Source organism: Phyllopteryx taeniolatus, chromosome 8 (genome assembly GCF_024500385.1).
Source record: "Phyllopteryx taeniolatus isolate TA_2022b chromosome 8, UOR_Ptae_1.2, whole genome shotgun sequence".
NCBI lineage: Eukaryota > Metazoa > Chordata > Actinopteri > Syngnathiformes > Syngnathidae > Phyllopteryx > Phyllopteryx taeniolatus.
This window is the reverse complement of record NC_084509.1, coordinates 28,373,572-28,393,055: the sequence shown is the minus strand read 5'-3', so window position 1 is coordinate 28,393,055 and position 19,484 is coordinate 28,373,572. Positions and strand designations below refer to the sequence as shown.

The 19,484-nt window shown below is 42.5% G+C and overlaps 1 protein-coding gene across 2 annotated transcripts in view; it reads right to left on the bottom strand.

The window, feature by feature from the left end:
- The window catches only part of LOC133482331 (protocadherin-16-like), a 99,155-nt gene extending 79,884 nt beyond the window's left edge, over positions 1-19,271 (bottom strand). Inside the window, exons 1-2 of one of the 2 annotated variants that reach the window (XM_061782367.1) lie at positions 18,917-19,271; positions 3,520-5,340 (exon numbers count right to left, since the gene is read on the bottom strand). In XM_061782367.1, coding sequence (XP_061638351.1) covers positions 3,520-5,319 — 1,800 coding nt within the window. In that variant the 5' untranslated portion in view covers positions 5,320-5,340; positions 18,917-19,271. The remainder of the gene's footprint in view (positions 1-3,519; positions 5,341-18,916) is intronic. The other variant, XM_061782366.1, reaches the window with a different exon arrangement.
- Positions 19,272-19,484: the final 213 nt, after the last annotated feature.

Here is a 19,484-nt window from a genome sequence, read left to right as displayed (position 1 = left end):
TTCTAATGGGGGCCCTATGCAGACAGAGGGACAATTCTTCGCCGAGAAAACCGCAACCGAGTTCAGTGTAAATGACTCCCCGACAAGCAATGCACCAGTCAATGCGTCATGATTTTAGAAGTTAAATCACACATACGGGAAGCGATGGAAAAGTACTCTAAAAGCCAACACAGCCAGAGTTTTGCTTTTATTGCTATTTCAAAATTATAACTGACCACAAGGCACAATGTGAAATCCTGATACAGTAAACCTGCTTTTGTGTGACCTGCATTTGAGCTATTCTCTTTCAAAATAGTGCCTGACCACAATGTAAATGTAAAATCAATGTATAATCAATCTGCCTCAGCACTTTATCTACTCAGGTTGCTGTCTTGCTATATAGTCATGGAAAAAAATATTAGAACAACTTTGTTTCTTCAATTTCTTGTTCATTTTAATACATTGTAGCTGAGTTTCCACGGAAAAAAAATGAAAAACAAAACGCGGAAACAAGGCGAGTTGGCCCGAGTTGGAAGACCAACGCGAGCAATGGATTAATGAGCAAAGAACAGCCGGGAGAAGCGTCTCTACAGTCACCATTCGACTGAGTGCAATAACTCGGGGCTTGCCATCATTCCGGGAGGCTTGACGAACCGCTGGACGTCCGTGTAAACAGGGCGTTCAAAGTGAGTGAAGTGAGCGGCGTGGGAGCCATGGATGACCGATGGCGAACACAGCTTTACTAAGACAGGGAGGCAACGCCGGGCGAGTTACCCCACCATATGTGAATGGATTGTGGATGCTTGGGCTAAGGTATCTGCTTTGACTGTTGTCCGAGCTTTCGCGAAAGCAGGCATCATTGCTGAACAGCCCCCCAGCAACGAGACTAACTCTGACAATGACGAGAGGGAACCCAGCGTGTTTGTTGGAGAACTTGCCCAGCTGTTCATTTCGAACGCAGAGCATGAGGACTTTGATGGATTTGTGGATGAGGATTGATCAAAAAATAACATGAGTACATTGTTAAATACTTCAATAACGTACAACCGAACTCAGTTTTGCTCCCGCTGCCTTTTTAAAAACATTGTTTTAGCATGCATGCATGCTACCATATGTTTTAAGCTAGCGTATGTTTTACCATGCCTGCGCGCAATAATACAGTGCGCCTTATGTATGTGTTAAATACAGAAATAGACCCCCGTAACTGCAACTGCGCCTTTCAATACGGTGCGCCTTATGGTCGTGAAAATACGGTAATTGTATTCCCTGTGATTTTGGTTATGATCAAGAAAACCATGGAAAATAGTTAGATATTAACTCTTAAATTAAAGTACTATGCGCTATTTTTGTTGTCATTTGTCCAAACAAATGTACCTTTAGTTGTACCAGGCATTAAAAATAAACAAGAAACTGAAGAAACATGGGTGGCCGAGTAATTTAAATGACTCTGTATTAGAGAGCAATTGATTATTGAGCATTATTGATGAGATGTGTTAGGTTGTCAGTGTGATATAAGTTAGCATGCTAGCTTTTCTCTTTGTAAGACTTTCCATTCTGTTGCAGCCAAAGTTTAACATAGTTCAAGAAGGCAAGCCCAACTCACAATAAATCTTTGCGGTTTGCAGACATGCAACAGGTAGCAGGCCCATTTAAAATTTCCAAAGGAATTTTTCTAGTTCGCTATTGCAATTCAAAGGTCTGGTAGGTTGGCTCATCTCGAGTCAACATCAGTGTTGACAATCGTGAGGTTTTTCCATGCAAAGTTACACCATTTAATCACATATCGGTTACTATTTTTATTGGATCTTGTCTGCTTTTTGTTCTAAAAGGACTTGTCACATTTGTGATGAATACAGGCTGCGTTGGATTGAAACAGAGGTTGCGATCCACTGACTACAATTGACATATAAAGTGAAAGTGACATTGAGTTATATTTAATTTGCACACCATGCAGAGGACACTGCAATGGAACTTATACTGAAGATGAGAATTGGTATTGCCTCATGGATCTATTTTGCGGGTTTTCAAATCGTGTTTTTCACGTCAAATTTGATTTCCCCTGGAGAAGCTGACCTATTTTCTTTGCATATATCTAGCAGATTGAATTACAAGAACTGGTGACTGTTAACAGGCTTTTGTTTTTATTTTCAGGTGTCTTTTCTACGCTTGGGTTGTGGGTGAGCTGGAGCCTATCCCAGCTGACTTTGAGCGAGAGAAGTGGGGTACACCCTGGACTGTTTGCCAGGCAACTGCAGGACACATATAAACAAACAGCCAGTCACACTCACATTGACACCTATGGACAATTTCGAATCTGCATTGAACTTGACGTGCATGTTTTTGGGAATGTGGGGAGGAAGCCCGAATACCCAGAGAAGGCCCGCACATGCACGGAGAGAACATGCAATCACTACACAGTAGGACCAGAGCCGAGATTTGGCCAAAGACCAGTCGACTGTGAGGCAGAAATTCTAACCACTAGGACACCGTCTTTTCTGCAAAAAACAAAGATAATAATCGTAAACGATGGATCCACAAGAGGAAAATGGCAAAAATAACAGGCAAAGATAATTGTTAACTGCTGTGCTTGAGGGACCTGTGGGGGCTAACCAAACAAACCACTTGAAATAGTCAATCAAAATAATATTAAAGTGTCTGAACAATGTTGTGCGATGACAAAAGAGGGTATTTCATGCCTGCCCTAAGAAGTTTGGCTTTCCAACAGGCCCCCTGAGTCCAGGCAGTCTGTTCTCACACGGGCCGCCAACAACCCAAAGGGGTCTGGAGAGCACTGGCTTTGAAGGGCCTCCTTGTACTCGGACACATACTTGGAGAGCACTGGTGAACCGAGAACTTGTGATACGCTGAAGGAAATCCAGAGGAAAGACATTTTGGCGAGATAACTACGTGTGGCTTTACAGATATTTTCATCAACACGAGCTCCAACCCACGCTGGGTTTCCTCCAAAACACACATTTTTAACTATTCCTTGCTTCGCGCTCCAAATTCTACAATCAATGTCAGTTTGTTCCCATCTACCATCCTCCTTGTGGTTCCTGTGATTTATAATTAGGGGGACCTCACACAAGAAAGCACTCGTAGCTTCTATTTCTGCGCACGAGCCAGGAGTCGCGGTGAGGCTCCGCGTCTCCCTGCAACCCTCCCTCTCCCCAAGGCCAAACCCTGGGCCAAGCACCCGTCTGCTGAGCACTCTGTCTGGACTGCACTCATGATCCAAGTCTTTGATCCATGCAAGATTCAGTTTGTAAGAGGGGGGGGGGGGGAATTGCACACTCAAGAATACAGTGTATTTGAACAAAACAAATATTAAGTCCCTGTCGAGTCTGTTATGTGCCTGAACTAAAGGTTTGTTGTGTCGTTTTGTTGCTTTTTTTCCTCACACGCAACCAGCTTCATTAGGAAGCCTTTTGTGATTGAAGTGACACTTCTTTCTTTGGAAACAATTTGTGGTAAACATCCCTTCAGTTTAAATTGCTCTTCCCATTGGTCAGCAATATAAGAATCTTTGAGGTGTCTTACCTCCAGGATGCACGTCCCCGGAGCCGTGTCCTCGTTGATGGAGACATTGTAGAAGTTGGTCTCGAAGACAGGCTCGTTGTCGTTAATATCCTGAAGTACAATGTTGACCACAGCAGTTGATGACAGCGGCGGTCTCCCTCCATCTGTGGCCATTACAGTTACACTGGGGTTGGGGTTCTTTTCATAATCCAGCTGGGACAGAGTGGTGATAATCCCTGTAATGGCATCTATGCTGAACCAATCGGCAAAAGCTCCTTTATCCCGAAGGATGCTGTAGCTAATGTCCCCATTGGGCCCCTGGTCTTTGTCTCGGGCAGTCACCTGTAACACAAAACTCCCAGGAAACACCACTTCCGGAATGGCCTGCCGGTACACTGTTTGGTCGAACAGCGGCGGGTTGTCATTAATGTCTATCACCTCAATGGTGAACGAGGATTCGGCCCGGAGAGGAGGCGTGCCTGAGTCTGTCGCCATCACCCTCAAGTCATAAACGTCTCTCTCCTCCCGATCAAGTATCTGATCCACACAGACCAGATAGATGATATTGTCTTTGGTTGTCAGACCGAATTTGCCATCTCCGCCCTCTAGCGACACGTTGACGTTGGCGTACTCACCGTAGTCCGGGTCTGTGACAGAAATCCGGGCCACGTACTGCCCCGGCTGTGCGCCCTCTGAGATTTGAGGAGAGCCATCCTCGCTTAAAAAGATGATCGTCATGGTGGGCTGGTTGTCATTGTAGTCTCTGACGTGGATTGTGACAAAGGCGTTGGTCACCTCTGGGTGTGTGGCGTTGTCTTGGGCTTGCACCACCAGTTCGTGGACTCGCCGCATCTCAAAGTCCAGCGGCTTGTTGAGGGTGATGACGCCCGTGTGGGGTTCGATGACAAAGTAATGATCCGGGTCACTTTGTCGCCTGTTGATCTCATATGTCACCATGCCGTTGTCTCCCTCGTCTGCATCTGTGGCAAACACCTGCAAGATGTTATTTCCTGGTTGCAGGTTCTCGGATATGATAGCATGGTAGCGGCTCTGATTAAATACAGGAGCATTGTCATTAATATCTTGGACGATGATATCTAAGGTCATTTGATCAGTTCTTTGAGGGGAACCTCCATCAAAGCCCTCCAAGGACAAAGAGTAAGCCGATCTTCTCTCCCTGTCCAGGATGGCATTGACCACCAAGTCCAGATACAGGACTTCATTGCTTCCCCTCCTGGTCTCCAAGGTGAAAGTCTGGCCAATGTTCCCATCCCTAATGAGGTAACCTTGTGTGGTGAAATGACCTCTGTCCGCATCCACTGCCGGCTCAAGAGGAAACCTTGTACCAATAGCTGTCTGCTCTGGGATTCTGAAGGTGGCATGTTTTTTCGGAAATGTGGGCCCATGGTCGTTTATGTCATTGACCTTGATCGTTACCTCCACTGTCACACCTGTCATGGTGACTGCGATGAAGTTGTATCTGTCCCTCAGTTCTCGGTCCAAAACTTTGGCTGTCTTAATTATTCCTGTGCTCTCGTCAATGTCCAAATCAGTGCTCACACCAGTGCCCTCGTGGTCAGAAATGAAGTAGAGTGCTGCTGTGATGCCAGGTGGTAGCCCCGCACTTATGTCGCCAACAATTGTTCCTGCTGGTTGCTCCTCATCCAGCTGTAGATCCAGGGTGCCTTGAACCACTGGTGAAAGGACCGAAACGAGCTGCAGGACCACGTACAACATCAGCATCATTCTCCTCATCCACCAGCCGTCACACTGCAAAGGATCCATTGCAGACTTCCCTAAACCCTTGGCAGCTGTGTTCATTTTGGCTCTTTTTTTCTAAACCTGCAGACACATACAGTACATGTGAGAAAACGATCAACAATATCAAAATCTGACAGCCGTAGAAACAATGCAGATATGTATTATTTCTGTGTTGACATGTAAAGCGAGCTCATTTCAGAAAAATAATAAACTCCACAAAAGACTTTTCCATATGTCGAACAGGCACAAATCCCAACCGCACAGGACCCTCACATAACATTTTCACTCCACCTCTTACCTCACCTAATAAGTCAACACCTTGTTCCCCCTGCGCACCACCGTGGCCGCCTTCATAACATCAAAACCACATGCCGCAGCGCACCACCTCCCATCTCCTTGGTTGCTGCTCCTACTCCGTCTAATTAAAAAGGTGCGGCTCTCATTTTTGCTGCTCACCATAGCAATAGACGCACATGGAGTATGTCAGGCCAGAACCTGGATTGAATTTGTGTGTGCATACTTAACATCCAGTTTCCATTGAGCGAACTGTTCTTCATTATTATTTTAGGTAATGAATATAAAAATGCCTGCAACCCTAGTGAGGATGAGCGTGAAAGAAAATGGATGGATGGATGCATGGAATATAAAAATGAAAGCACTTTAATACAAATTAGCTTCCAATTATGTTTGTTTCTTCTGTCCACTGAAAATGTTCATCACTCACTGTGTCCCGCTGCATCTCCCCCAAAAATGTATTCATTTGAAACATTATTTTTTATTATTATTATTATTATTATTATTATTATTATGAGAGAAAGAGTGAAGAAGGTGTTTTCTATATTTTTTTTATTTTTTGTATATTTTATTTGATTTTTAAACTTTAACATGAGGGTTACTTGACATTATTCTGATTAGTGAATACAAATATGAGAAAGTAGTTTGTTACATGTGATCAACACTTTAAGCCTAATATTATGTCAGACTCTGGACAGTTTGAGAACAAGTAGCCCACTTGTTTGCAACGCCCGAGCTTCACCCTTGGTTACCTTGGTAACAAAAGCTGTCGACATTGGCTCCTTTAGTAGATAAACAGGCAGAATTTCTGATTGCTCATCATGGCTCCCCCCAGTGGTGTGACTGATGTGTGCAAATCCTCAGCAAAGTGTGGTGATACATTGCGTCACATCCACCAAGTCCAAGGGCTCCGTGCTTGCAGTTTACAACTTTTTCTGGCTCTGCACCAATTAGTGTCTGCTGGCAGCTAGCCATCAGTGCACAAAGATGCTTCCTGGTTACTTTGAGTATTTGGAATAAAAGATGCTCATTTGAACGTCAACAAGTTGGGAGATTTACTTGTTTTGAAGTACACGTACAGGCTCGAGTCATTCTTCTTTTCCTTTGGGCTTGTCCCTTTAGGAGTCGCCACGGCGCGTCATCCTTTTCCATGTAAGCCTATCTCCTGCATCCTACTCTCGAACACCAACTGCCCTCATGTCTTCCCTCACGACATCCATCAACCTTCTCTTTGGTCTTCCTCTAGCTCTTTTGTCTGGTCGCTCCATCCTCATCATCCTTCCACCGATATACTCTCTATTTCTCCTCTGGACGTCTCCAAACCATCGAAATCTGCTCTCTCTAACTTTGTCTCCAAAACATCAAACCTTGGCTGTCCTTCTGATGAGCTCATTTCTAATTTTATCCAACCTGGTCACTCCTAGAGCGAACCTCAACATCTTCATTTCCGCCACCTCCAGCTCTGCTTCCTGCTGTCTCTTCAGTGACACTGTCTCTAATGCGTACATCATGGCTGGCCTCACCACTGCTTTATAAACGTTGCCCTTCATCCTAGCAGAGACTCGTCTGTCACATAACACACCTGAAACCTTCCTCCACCCGTTCCAACCTGCTTTCTTCACTTCCTGACCAAACTCACAATTGCTCTGGATGGTTGACCTCAAGTATTTAAAGTCCTCCACCCTTGCTATCTCTTCTCCATGAAGCCTCACTCTTCCCCCACACCACCCCTCTCATTCATGCACATATATTCTGTCTTACTTCGGCTAAACTTCATTCCTCTGCTTTCCAGTGCATGCCTCCATCTTTCTAACTGTTCCTCCACCTGCTCCCTGCTTTCACTGCAGATCACAATGTCATCTGCAAACATCATGGTCCACAGGGATACCAGTCTAACCTCATCTGTCAGCCTATCCATCACCACTGCAAACAGGAAGGGGCGCAGGGCTGATCCCTGATGCAGTCCCACCTCCACCTTAAATTCGTCTGTCACACCTACAGCACACCACACCACTGTTCTGCTGCCCTCGTACATGTCCTGTATTATTCTAACATACTTCTCTGCCACTCCAGACTTCCACAGTTCCTCTCTGGGTACTCTGTCATAGCGTTGTCTCTAGATCTACAAAGACACAATGTAGCTCCTTCTGACCATCTCTGTACTTTTCCTCAAGGCAAATAATCCATCTGTGGTACTCTTTCTAGGCATGAAACCATACTGTTTCTCACAAATACTCACTTCTGTCCTGAGTCACTTGCCTCTTCTACTCTCCCTTCTCTCTCTCTCTTTCCTCATTCATCAACTCCTCGAAGTATTATTTCCATCTATCTAACACACTACTGGCACCAGTCAACATATTTCCATCTCTATCCTTAATCACCCTAACCTGCTGCACATCCTTGCCATCGCTAGCCCTCTGTCTGGCCAACCTGTATAGATCCTTTTCTCCTTCTTTAGTGTCCAACCTGGCATATATGTCATCATAAGCCTCTTGTTTTGCCTTTGCCTTTGCCCTATGTCGCATCTCAATGTATTCCTTTCGCCTCTCCTTGGTCCTCTTAGTGTCCCACTTCTTCTTAGCTAACCTTTTTCCTTGTATGATTTCCTGTACTGATTTCCTGTACACCACCAAGTCTCCTTCTCTCCTTTCCTGCCAGAAGATACACCAAGTACTCTCCTGCCTGCCTCTCTGATTACCTTGGCTGCAGTGGTCCAGTCTTCTGGAAGCTCCTCCTGTCCACCGAGAGCCTGTCTCACCTCTTCCCGAAAAGCTGCACAACACTCGTCCTGTCTCAGCTTCCACCACATGGTTCTCTGCTCTGCCTTTGTCTTCCTAATCTTCCTCCCCACCACCAGAGTCATCTTACACACCACCATCCTATGCTGTCTAGCCAAACTCTCCCCTACCACAACCTTATAGTCGGTAACCTCCTTCAGATTACATCGTCTGCACAAGATGTAATCCACCTGTGTCCTTCTACCTCTGCTCTTCTAGGTCACCCTATGTTCCTGCCTCTTCTGGAAAAAAGTGTTCACTACAGCCAGTTGCATCCTTTTTGCAAAGTCTACCACCATCTGTCCTTCCAAGTTCCTTTCCTGGATGTCGTACTTACCCATCACTTCTTCAACACCCCTATTTCCTTCACCAACATGTCCATTACAATATGCACCAACCACGACTCTCTCTCTGTCTGGGATGCTCAGAACTACTTCGTCTAGCTCCTTCCAGAATTTCTCTTTCACCTCTAGGTCACATCCTACCTGTGGGGCATAGCCACTAATCACATTATACATAACACCCTCAATCTCAAGTTTCAGCCTCATCACTTACTCTTTTCACCTCCATGACATTCTTAGCCAACTCTTCTTTTAAAATAACCCTGACTCCATTTCTCTTCCCATCTACACCATGGTAAAATAATTTAAACCCTGCCCCTAAACTTCTAGCCTTACTGCCTTTCCATCTCCTGGACACACAATATATCAACCTTTCCCCTAATCATCATGTCAACCAACTCCCGAGATTTTCCTGTCATAGTCCCAACATTCAAAGTCCCCACATTCAGTTCTAGGCTCTGAGCTTTCCTCTTCTCTTTCTGAACCCGCTTTCCACCTCTTCTTCTTCTTCTTCGACTTCGACCCACAGTAGCTGAATTTCCAGCGGTGCCCTGCGGATTGACGGCGCCGCTGGCGGACGTTGTTAACCCGGGCCACGACTGATCCGGTATGGAATTCTTTGGATGAACGCTCATATTTGTTTGGCAAAGTTTTCAGTCGGATGCCCTTCCTGACGCAACCCTCTGCATTTATCCGGGCTTGGGACCGGCCTACACTTTGCACTGGCTTGTGCCTCCCATAGGGCTGCATTGTACAGGCTCGAGTCATGCGATTTGGAAATGTGATGATTAAAGATGGCAGCGTATTGGCAGAGACCTTGTCATAACTTACGATAGCTCAGTATAGTCGGCATCAATCGACTAACTTTTTATGGCTTTTTTGCCCAATTTTGGTGTGTCAATAGAAAAGGAATGTTAGAGAATAGGGAATAGGGAAAATTTGCGAGCAATTGATTAAAAAGGTGGACGACTGGTTAGAGCGTCAGCCTCACAGTTCTGAGGACCTGGGTTCAACCCCCGGCCCCGCCTGTGTGGAGTTTGCATGTTCTCCCCGTGCCTGCGCGGGTTTTTTCCGGGCATCCCAAAAATATGCATTAATTGGAGACTCTAAATTGCCTGTAGGCATGACTGTGAGTGCGAATGGTTGTTTGTTTCTATGTGCCCTGCAATTGGCTGGCAACCAGTTCAGGGTGTACCCCGCCTCCTGCCCGATGACAGCTGGGATAGGCTCCAGCACGCCCGCGACCCTAGTGAGGAGAAGCGGCTCAGAAAATGGATGGATGGATGGATGTAATTGCACATTGATGCCACAAATGGGGGTTCACTATAATTCTTCACACTTGGGGTACTTTGACATTGTGTCACAGAAATGTTATTAAGACACCTGGGAAATGTTTTAAACTGTGGGGAAAAATGCATATGTTAATACCTTTAAGAGTTTTCAGTGTATGTAACAAACAAAAAAAGCGTTTTGCACGTTCCCTTTGTTCCAGATATTTATATATCTTAATTAAAAGTAAGCTGTGGGATAGCTTCCTGTACTTTCCTGCCCCTTTGAGACGGGCAATACTGGTGGCAAATGAAAGGGCGAGCACATGTGTAGCACACGCACTAAAGCAGCTTTGTGAGTGCTGCTCTTGGCTACAACAGAAGCACAGCCAGAGCTTAAAACTTTTGACAAGTGCTTGAACTTTCAAGTCTCCAGTATTGATTTATGTTCAAGCAGGAACACTGGGCTTTTTTTTTTTCCTTCTCCAAAGCAACAAAGGATAACTTTCCAAGGCTGGAGTCTTTGTAAGAATTCCACAACTGAAATAAAGCAGCCTTTTGGTTGGGTAGAGGACCTCTACTGAGCCAGGCAAGGCTAATGGATCTAGCAGACATGCTGTGGTAATTGCACACAAACATACACACACACACACACACACACAAAAGCAGATTTAAGAAAGATTTCAGGTTGAGGGGGAAGATTGCGTATGAACGCTGAAAGGTATTTCTACGCTAAATGCGTAACACAGACCTCCATTACTGTTTGTGAATGTTTAGAGGTCAGTCTGCAATTATGAGTTAAGAAAACTTAATAAAAAATACAACAACCCTCTGCACACAGTCACGAAAGGTGTAAAAAAAATAAAATAAAAATAAAAAAGATTCTGCAAAAGTCCCGAAGTCATCATAGGAAAAGTGGTAGCTAGCAAGCAAGTTAGTTTGTTGTGTTTTTAAGCTACCTAGCTAGCTAGCTATTACGAAGGTTTGAAGGATATCTCGCAAGAAAGCAATCAGGATAGATAGATAGATAGATAGATAGATAGATAGATAGATAGATAGATAGATAGATAGATAGACAGACAGACAGACAGACAGACAGACAGACAGACAGACAGACAGACAGACAGATAGATAGATAGATAGATAGATAGATAGATATTTCACTAACGTATTAGCGAAATAGCTAACTGGGAAGATAGGACTAAAGTTTTTGTGGTTAAGATAGCTAGCTAACTAGTAGGCTAATAGGTTTGAATTTAGCAACAGCAACAAAAAACAATAAATAGCTGATGGTCTGCACTGAGTAAGTCAATCCCTTTTGTGGCTTTCACGTCTCAAATGTTTTCTTTGCGTCTGACGACTTTGAATGCGCATGACTGACCAAGCGCATTCAAGGTTTCAAGGACTTACATGCAAAATCAAAACATCTGCTCCACTCGAGCGGACCTGTTTCTGCTGACTGTGCACGTCTTCCATCTTAATACATCATAATACATAAAAAAATACATTTGCTCTTTTATTCCTCTCTCTTGCAGTAGTGCAATTTGTCTTCTAGCGCCATAGGAACATGACAAGCACATCTTTACTTTTGGCAACGCTCACAATAGAAAAATACATCAGTGCTGTTGCCACCGTCCACTAGTCAACATCTACATTAAAAAGTTAGACCAATAATCCTGCATCAAGCATATACATACACATTTGGAGTTAAACAAATTTTTATGTGGATAATGTGTATCTTCTTGGTGGAGAGGACCCGAGAAATGGACAAACTATGAATCATTTTGTGCATTTTTTTTTAACAATGTCAAGTCATGGTGCATTTGACAGAAAAACAGATATACGGATACTGACCAAACACATTTTTGTTTAAAGTTAGAGAGATAGATCCAACTTCCTAAATAAGCTAATTGAACTGCACAATTTGGCTTACCCATAGCTGGCCAAACCTTACTAAGCTTCATGTCCATTAGGTGTTTACTTAAGAAGACAAAGTACTCTATAAGACAATGCAGAGACTGGTTTGGTACCGTTAAAGAGTATGTGATAACAAACATTAATATCCATCCATCCATTTTTTGGGCCACTTCTCCTCACTAGGGTCACGGGCGTGCTGGAGCCTATCCCAGCTATCATCGGGCAGGAGCCGGGGTACACCCTGAACTGGTTGCCAGCCAATCACAGGGCACATACAAACAAACAACCATTCACACTCACATTCACAACTACATGCAATTTAGAGTCTTCAATCAACCTGCCACGCATGTTTTTGGGATGTGGGAGGGAAAACCCATCCAGGCACGGGGAGAACATGCGAACTCCACACAGGCGGGGCCAGGATTTGAACCCAGGTCCCCAGAAGTGTGAGGCAGAACCAGTCGTCCACCGTGCTGGCTAAACATTAATATTTGATATGTAAATAAGCTTTGATCTGATTGGATCGCTGTTATTTTTAATTTAACTTATGCCAGCCTTCTCAGTTAACATGGATATTTGACTTCTAAAGCCGTCCATGGCAGTGAATGTGTTAAATGTGAAAAAACAGCTTTGCTCTGATTCGTCTTTGGTGATATCACGGCATCTTGTGGCTTGTGGCGGCCAAGCAACCGTAGAGATGTCACGTTTGGATCCTTCGATGTCTTACTTTCAGTGAAGCACAATTCACCAAGCGTTAGATTGTTGACCCGCTAAAATGGTGGCGTGGGTGAAAATAAAAAAAGAGGTGGATATTTTGAAGTTAGTCTCATCATCCCCTCCCATTGACTTGAATTGAACCTGCGTGCGACTTTCAGCGCTGGCGACAATGAATCCAAGCTTCGCTATTTCTTCCGCAGTTACATTTTAAATTACAAATATAGTTGTAATACACAGCATATATATAATTTATAGACTGCATTTGTATGGCTTGGCGGCAGCTAAGACTCGATCGCATAAAACATGTTGTTGTTCAGCTGAGTTTTGAGTGGGTGGGTATCATCCACTGAGCGGGCAGGTACTTGAATATTAATTGATGAAACTACCTCACAATGACGGCAAATTCAAATCCACCCCTTTTGCAAGCCTTATGCCATGTATTGCCTTTTGCATTCAATTGACAAACCGCGTGGATGTTTCACTTGAAAAGTCTCATTTTAACCCACAGTATGTTATGCATAAAACAGTAGCAATAAAATAGGATTTTGATGGCATGGGGCCTTTAAGACTTGAGACTTACTTATGACTTGAACATATGTGACTTATTCCCTCCGCCCATTTGTCAGAGGAAAAAAACCAACAAAACTTGAGATCTTTCCAATAAATCAACAAGTTTCCAAAGGCAAGCATGGTTGCACAACTTTAATTAAACCAAACCACCAACAAACCTGGAGGGGGTAGTGTGGGGTTCCTACTGTTGCGGTGCACTATGAAACAGAACACTCCGACTCCATGTCACCATTCCAGTTAGCTTGTGGTCAGAGACCGTGCCAACCTGGCCCAGGCTCAATGGAGCCAGGATGGAAACCACAGACACAAGTGACGGACGGACGTGAAGATGACGAGCGGTGAACCAAAACAACTCGAAAAGCTTTGAATCACGTTTGAAAAAGTCATCACAAGCTTAGCTACACGGGACAGTGGAAAACACGCCACTTCGAGAAGAATTGTCTCGTTCCCATAACGAGGGAGAGAGAAATCCTGCAAATCAGTTTTTTGTTGTGTTTTAAAACAGGTAGGTAGGTAGGTTTGTGTTCTTTTTAACCTAGCTACTCTAGTGTAACTAGCTATAGTAGATAGATGGATAGAACTAATCAAGATTGGTGCTCTGTTTTTAAGCTAGCTAGCCAGTGTTGGGAAAATTCACTTTATGTGCGAATTAGTTAAAGGTTCAGTTCACCGTTCCAAAAATTAACTTAAAGGCTCGTATATAGTATATTAAGCCGTGTTTTGTCCTGGACGTACCTAACAAAACCTGGCACTCTTGGATGAATATGAACTTTCGTTCAAAAAACGTTCATAGATGCCAGAACGAGCACGTTCTCAATAACGTTAATTAGGCAGAAATGAACTAAGCTCAATTCACGTATGCCCAAATTATCAACTAGTTCATGAACTTTCGTTTATTGAACCTGTTCAGGTACAACACTGTAGCTAGCTAACTAGCAAGACAGATATAGAGGAGAGCAGATTTGATAAATATCTAGGCAGATGGACGGACAGATGAATTGATTTGTTTACGTTTTAAGCTTGCTAGTGAGATAGCTAGCTAGCAAGATCGCTAGAGAGCTTATTCACTTTAATTATTCCCACCGCAGGAGTGAGTGTGTGTGACGTTGTGCACATCCACAGCGTCACACACCTCGGCGGCATCATCCAAAACACATGGGGATCGCATTACAGTGCCAGGTGCCAGCATGTGTGTGTAGGGGGGATGTTTGGATACGGCTTCATCCGGGGGTCATCGGTCACCTTATGGGAATCATGTGACATGGTGAAGAGGTCAGAATGTCATAAAAATGTCCACAAATGTCCCTCAAAAAAGTCTTCGTGGGAAAAGTTTTGAACAGCAAAGTTTGTTTTGTTGTGTTTTTAAGATAGCCAGATAACTAATGAGTTAGCTGGATCTAGCTAAACTAATTTTATGTTGTTTTTAAGATAGCTAACCTGCAAGATCGATAGGTAGGATGATGGAACTATCTATAGTTTTTATGTTGTGTTTTTGAGCTAGCTAGCTAAGGAGCAAAATAGATAACTAACAAGATACATAGATAAATAAAACTGTTGTGTTTTTAAGATAGATAGATAGATAGATAGATAGATAGATAGATAGATAGATAGATAGATAGATAGATAGATAGATAGATAGATAGATAGATAGATAGATAGATAGAAAAACACTAAACTAAACACTTTTTTTGTTTTTATGATCGAGAGACAAAGGATCCAACTTCATCCATCACAATAAAACCCACAAAGACACGTAAGCTATGTTAACTTTACCGTTTAGCTCATTGATAGCTGGTGAAACATTAACGCCACATGTTGGTACATTGATAAATACGTATCTGGTGTCGCAGCAGGCGTGCATATTTAATACATGCATATTTTGTGTTCTCACTGCACCCTCACAGCTGGCGCTCCCATTTGAAATGTAATAAAAAGGCTAACGCGGGGGTTAATTGCATCTAACGTAGCAGCCGCTGTCTGGCTCAGCGTGACGCCTATGTGTTGCGACATATCGTTGGGATGGGATTATTTTTTTTTAAAAAAGAGAAAACGAGCAAACAATGGATGAAAATTGATGAAAGAAAACAAGTTGTTTACAGAGACGCGATGTGATGAGACTACACAAAACAAATTCTCTGAACCCCAACCCTCTGGTAAAGACTGGCTCAAAAGATTCCCAGATTTCCGAGGACCAGAATGCAGGGGAATGATTTAAAAGCGGCTTTTTTTTTCTTTTTTTTTTTAAATGCAGCCACTTTGAATCCCGGTGGGGTCCTTCTGGGTGGCGCAGACTCGACCGTCCAAAAAAGATTCACGTCATTATTTTAATCCCGCGCAGGGTTGTGTATCGGCAGCTTTGTCATGCCGCAAGGGCGTCGAGGGTGAAAGGATGGCGCCTTGCTGATGACATAATCTTTGGATCTTTTTACACATTGCCTGGAATAATGTGTTCAATAACGTTAAGAAAAAAATAATAAGTGATGACTCCAAAATGTTCCTTCTGAGGAAACAAGATAATGAGGGCAGATTTTGGAGTCGTTTGGCGCTTTTTTTTTTGGTTTTTTTTTTCTCCGCTTTTGATCCAAGCAGCACGGATTTTTTTTCGTTTGTTTTCCTCGAGATCGCAAATGTTGCTTTTTAGTGGTGACTTAAATCAGACCAGTTTTTCCCGACCTTTATTGAGTAAAAATGCTTATCTCACATTAGAAACCCCTCATGTCACACAACCAAACAAAAATGTCACAGAAGGTATATTCAGTACACTGAAATAATGATGACGTTGTTTAATTCAATTTACTCACTAATTTATGTACTCCATGCGAAATCAGGGCGTGTTTACTTGAAAGTCCCAAAAATCCTTGAGAAATTTTGCCTTCACTGAACTAATATTTGGCAGCTCGGTTTGTTAGTGGCTAGCATGTGTGCCACGCAGTTGAGAGTTTCTGGGGTTGAATCTCCAGCTTCTCCCACATTACAACAAAAAACATGCATGACCCTAAGAAGGACAAGGCCAATAATTAAAAAAACAAAACAATAATAGCCGAATTACATTGTGTGAATGCTGAGAGATTCAGAGACAAGTCACACAAATGTCACTTTTTGGCATTATCATTATTTCAGAAAAATATCATCGCAGTATGTATTTTTTTTTTGCTGTTTTAGAATATTTCTGATTAATTCTGTCCTACTTCATCCATCCATCCATCTTCTGTACCGCTTTATCCTCACAAGGGCGGCGGGCGTGCTGGAGCCTATCCCAGCCATCTTCGGGCGAGAGGCGGGGTACACTCTGAACTGGTCGCCAGCCAATCGCATGGCACATATAAACAAACAACCATTCGCACTCACATTCGCACCTAAAGGCAATTTAGAATCTTCAATCAACCTACTCTGTCCTACTTGTTATGTAATATTTGCTCATCAAAATATATATCAAGAACAAAAAGTTCAGGTTCATGGATGAGCTTTCAGTATTCTCAGGGAACAATTTAGGAAACAAAAACAAACAAAAAAACCTTGACAGGTTGACAAAAATAGTTTCATACAATGTGAATTTGTTTGTCATTTAAAAAAAAAAAAAAAAAAAAAAGAATCTACTTGTTAGCATTATTTCATTATCAAAACATGTGCTTGTGTAGGGTGAAGCTAAACAAACAAAAAAATAATAATAAATCAGCCCCCGACACAAGTTTCAGTGAATGACGCGAAATTAGGCATGTCTGTCGTAATAGACAGACATGAAATAAAAATCTCAAGAACTCATGCACGAAATCAACCTTTTTTGATTTGTAACAGCTATTCCGGGTTCGTACTTTCGACGAACTGCTTTGAGGAAATTTGCCCCAAATGAGCCCCGATCAGAAGCAACTATCCTAGACAGATCCGCGCTGATAAATTGCAAAGCTTTTTTGCATACGCCATTATATTGAGGGTGGAACCTGGCATCAAAGTTTGGTGATCATTTTGAGGACAAAAATTGGAGATAAATATATGGCCACCGACATCAGTTTGACCGATCGGCACGAGTTTTGGCAGACAAGTCAATCGTGACAGGATGCACGATAAAGTCTCAAGCATTCCTAAAATTTAACAGGAAGTTGGATCTTTTTGTACGAAGCAGCCATTGTGGGCAAATTTCCAGCAGCGGTTGTAGTTTGACCAACTCCTACAAAGTAAATTGCCCAAATGAGTCAAAATTCTGAAGCATAAATCCAAGACAGATGGGCGATGATAACTTGTGAAGATGTTTTCATTTTCCATTTTTTTGTTTACACCATCTAATGTGGGTAGAATATGGCATCAAACGATCATTTCCGGGATTTGCCATTCATACTGCTTGCATCGTTAACTATTATTCGGGCGTGTCGGCTCATAGACAACATCTCTCTGCAGTAACAGACAAATGGATCGGTTGCAAACAAATAGACAATGTATGTAATACGACAATGGAAGCACAGCACAGTTTCATCAAACGCAAAACAAAGCAAAAGTGTGCGTGACTAAACCCCTGCTGAGATGGTTTATTTACAATACAGAGTGAGGCATCATCATGGGAGCGTGTACAGACACGTGTAGATACAGTACATACACACGAGATATATATATATATATATATACATACATCCATCCATTTTCAACACCGCCAGTCAGTCGCAGGGCACATATAGACACGGACAACCATTCGCACTCACATTCACATTCACATTCACACCGTCACTGAGTGGGAACTGAAGTATATATATATATATATATATATATATATATATATATATATATATATATATCAGAAGCAGAATCATCTTTATTTTGCCAAGTATGTCCCAAAAACACACAAGGAATTTGTCTGCGGTAGTTGGAGCCACTCTAGTACGACAACAGACAGTCTATTGACAGAGAACACTTTGGAGACCTAAAGATATTGAGAAAAATACTGAGCAATAAAAGGTTGCTAGTAATCTGGTAATGCCGGTACAGTTTTCTTTTTTTTTTTTTTTTTTTGATAATTGTGCAAAAAAAATCCTCTAGCAATTTGAGCAGTTTGAATGACTAATATAGCAATAGTCCGGTGCAATGACGCCGAGACTTCAAGGAATGTATCCAGTTTAAAGTGATGTCGATTGTGCAAATGTTGCAGATACTCCTCAGTCAGTGTGCAAGTGGTGCAGATGCAACTCTGGCATGAGTGTATATATATATATATATATATATATATATATATATATATATATATATGTAAAATAAAGAGATAAAAAAAATCAATTATTTTATATATATATATATATATATATATATATATATATATATATGTATATGTTTGAGTAAAATGATTTTTGGGTTGTTTTATTCTATAATCTACTGACAAAATAACTCCCAAATTCAAAGTATAAATATTCTCATTTAGAGCACTTATTTGCAGAAAATGAAAAATGGTCAAAAAGTGTTTTTTTGTTTTTTTTTGTCTTTTAACTTTTTCCAGCGCTGCATATAAAAATGTATAATATGCTTGTGTATGCACACACACAAAACTACTTTACAAGCAGTGCCAGTTTTGCATTCATAAGGAGGCTATACTTATTATTTGCATGAATTTATTCTCAGGCTCGTGAGAATGTTATGAAGAACATGACCAGTATAACCAAAATATTAGGCACACCTCTCACTGGCATGGTGCAGTGCACGTTCTACATCCATTTATTAAGCTGCAGCATGCCAGAGGAGGTTTTTTTTTTTTGTTTTGTTTTACATTTAAAGACTTTCAAAGGTGTCTACTCACATTCATGGGTTTCTCTCCCGGAGGCTGGCAACGAGGCACGATTGAAGTCATCCAACAACAACACAAAAACTCCTCACTGCTCCCCAGTGAAAACCAAAAAGAACGTGAGCGTTGCATCCATCTTCATGGGATCTCCTCACACTTGGTGGTGTACAATTCCCACAAAAAGTCGACACATGCAAACTTGGGCAAACTTCCCCAGTAGGTGTCTTTTTTTTTTTTTTTTTTTTTTCCCAGAAGACCTGCATCCACTGTTGTATGTCTGCTTGGTTGTAAAGAAAAAGCGGTTGCGAGAAACGTAGTGGGGCTCCAGAATTTCTCTCTCTCTCTCTCTCTCTCTCTCTCTCTGCGCCCCCCCAAAAGTAATGTATTCACCACATGACTGGAGTGCAGGCTGGCAGCCTCCTCCTCCTTCACCTCCTTGGAGCAGCCACAAGGAGGTGGAGGTGAGTTTAGTGCTGCACTCTGCTGCCACCATGCTTTGTACAATGGAACTGGCCATTGTGAATGAGCACGTCCAGGCGTCCGTATATACGGTACAGTACGGTACAGTACAGTACAGTACAGT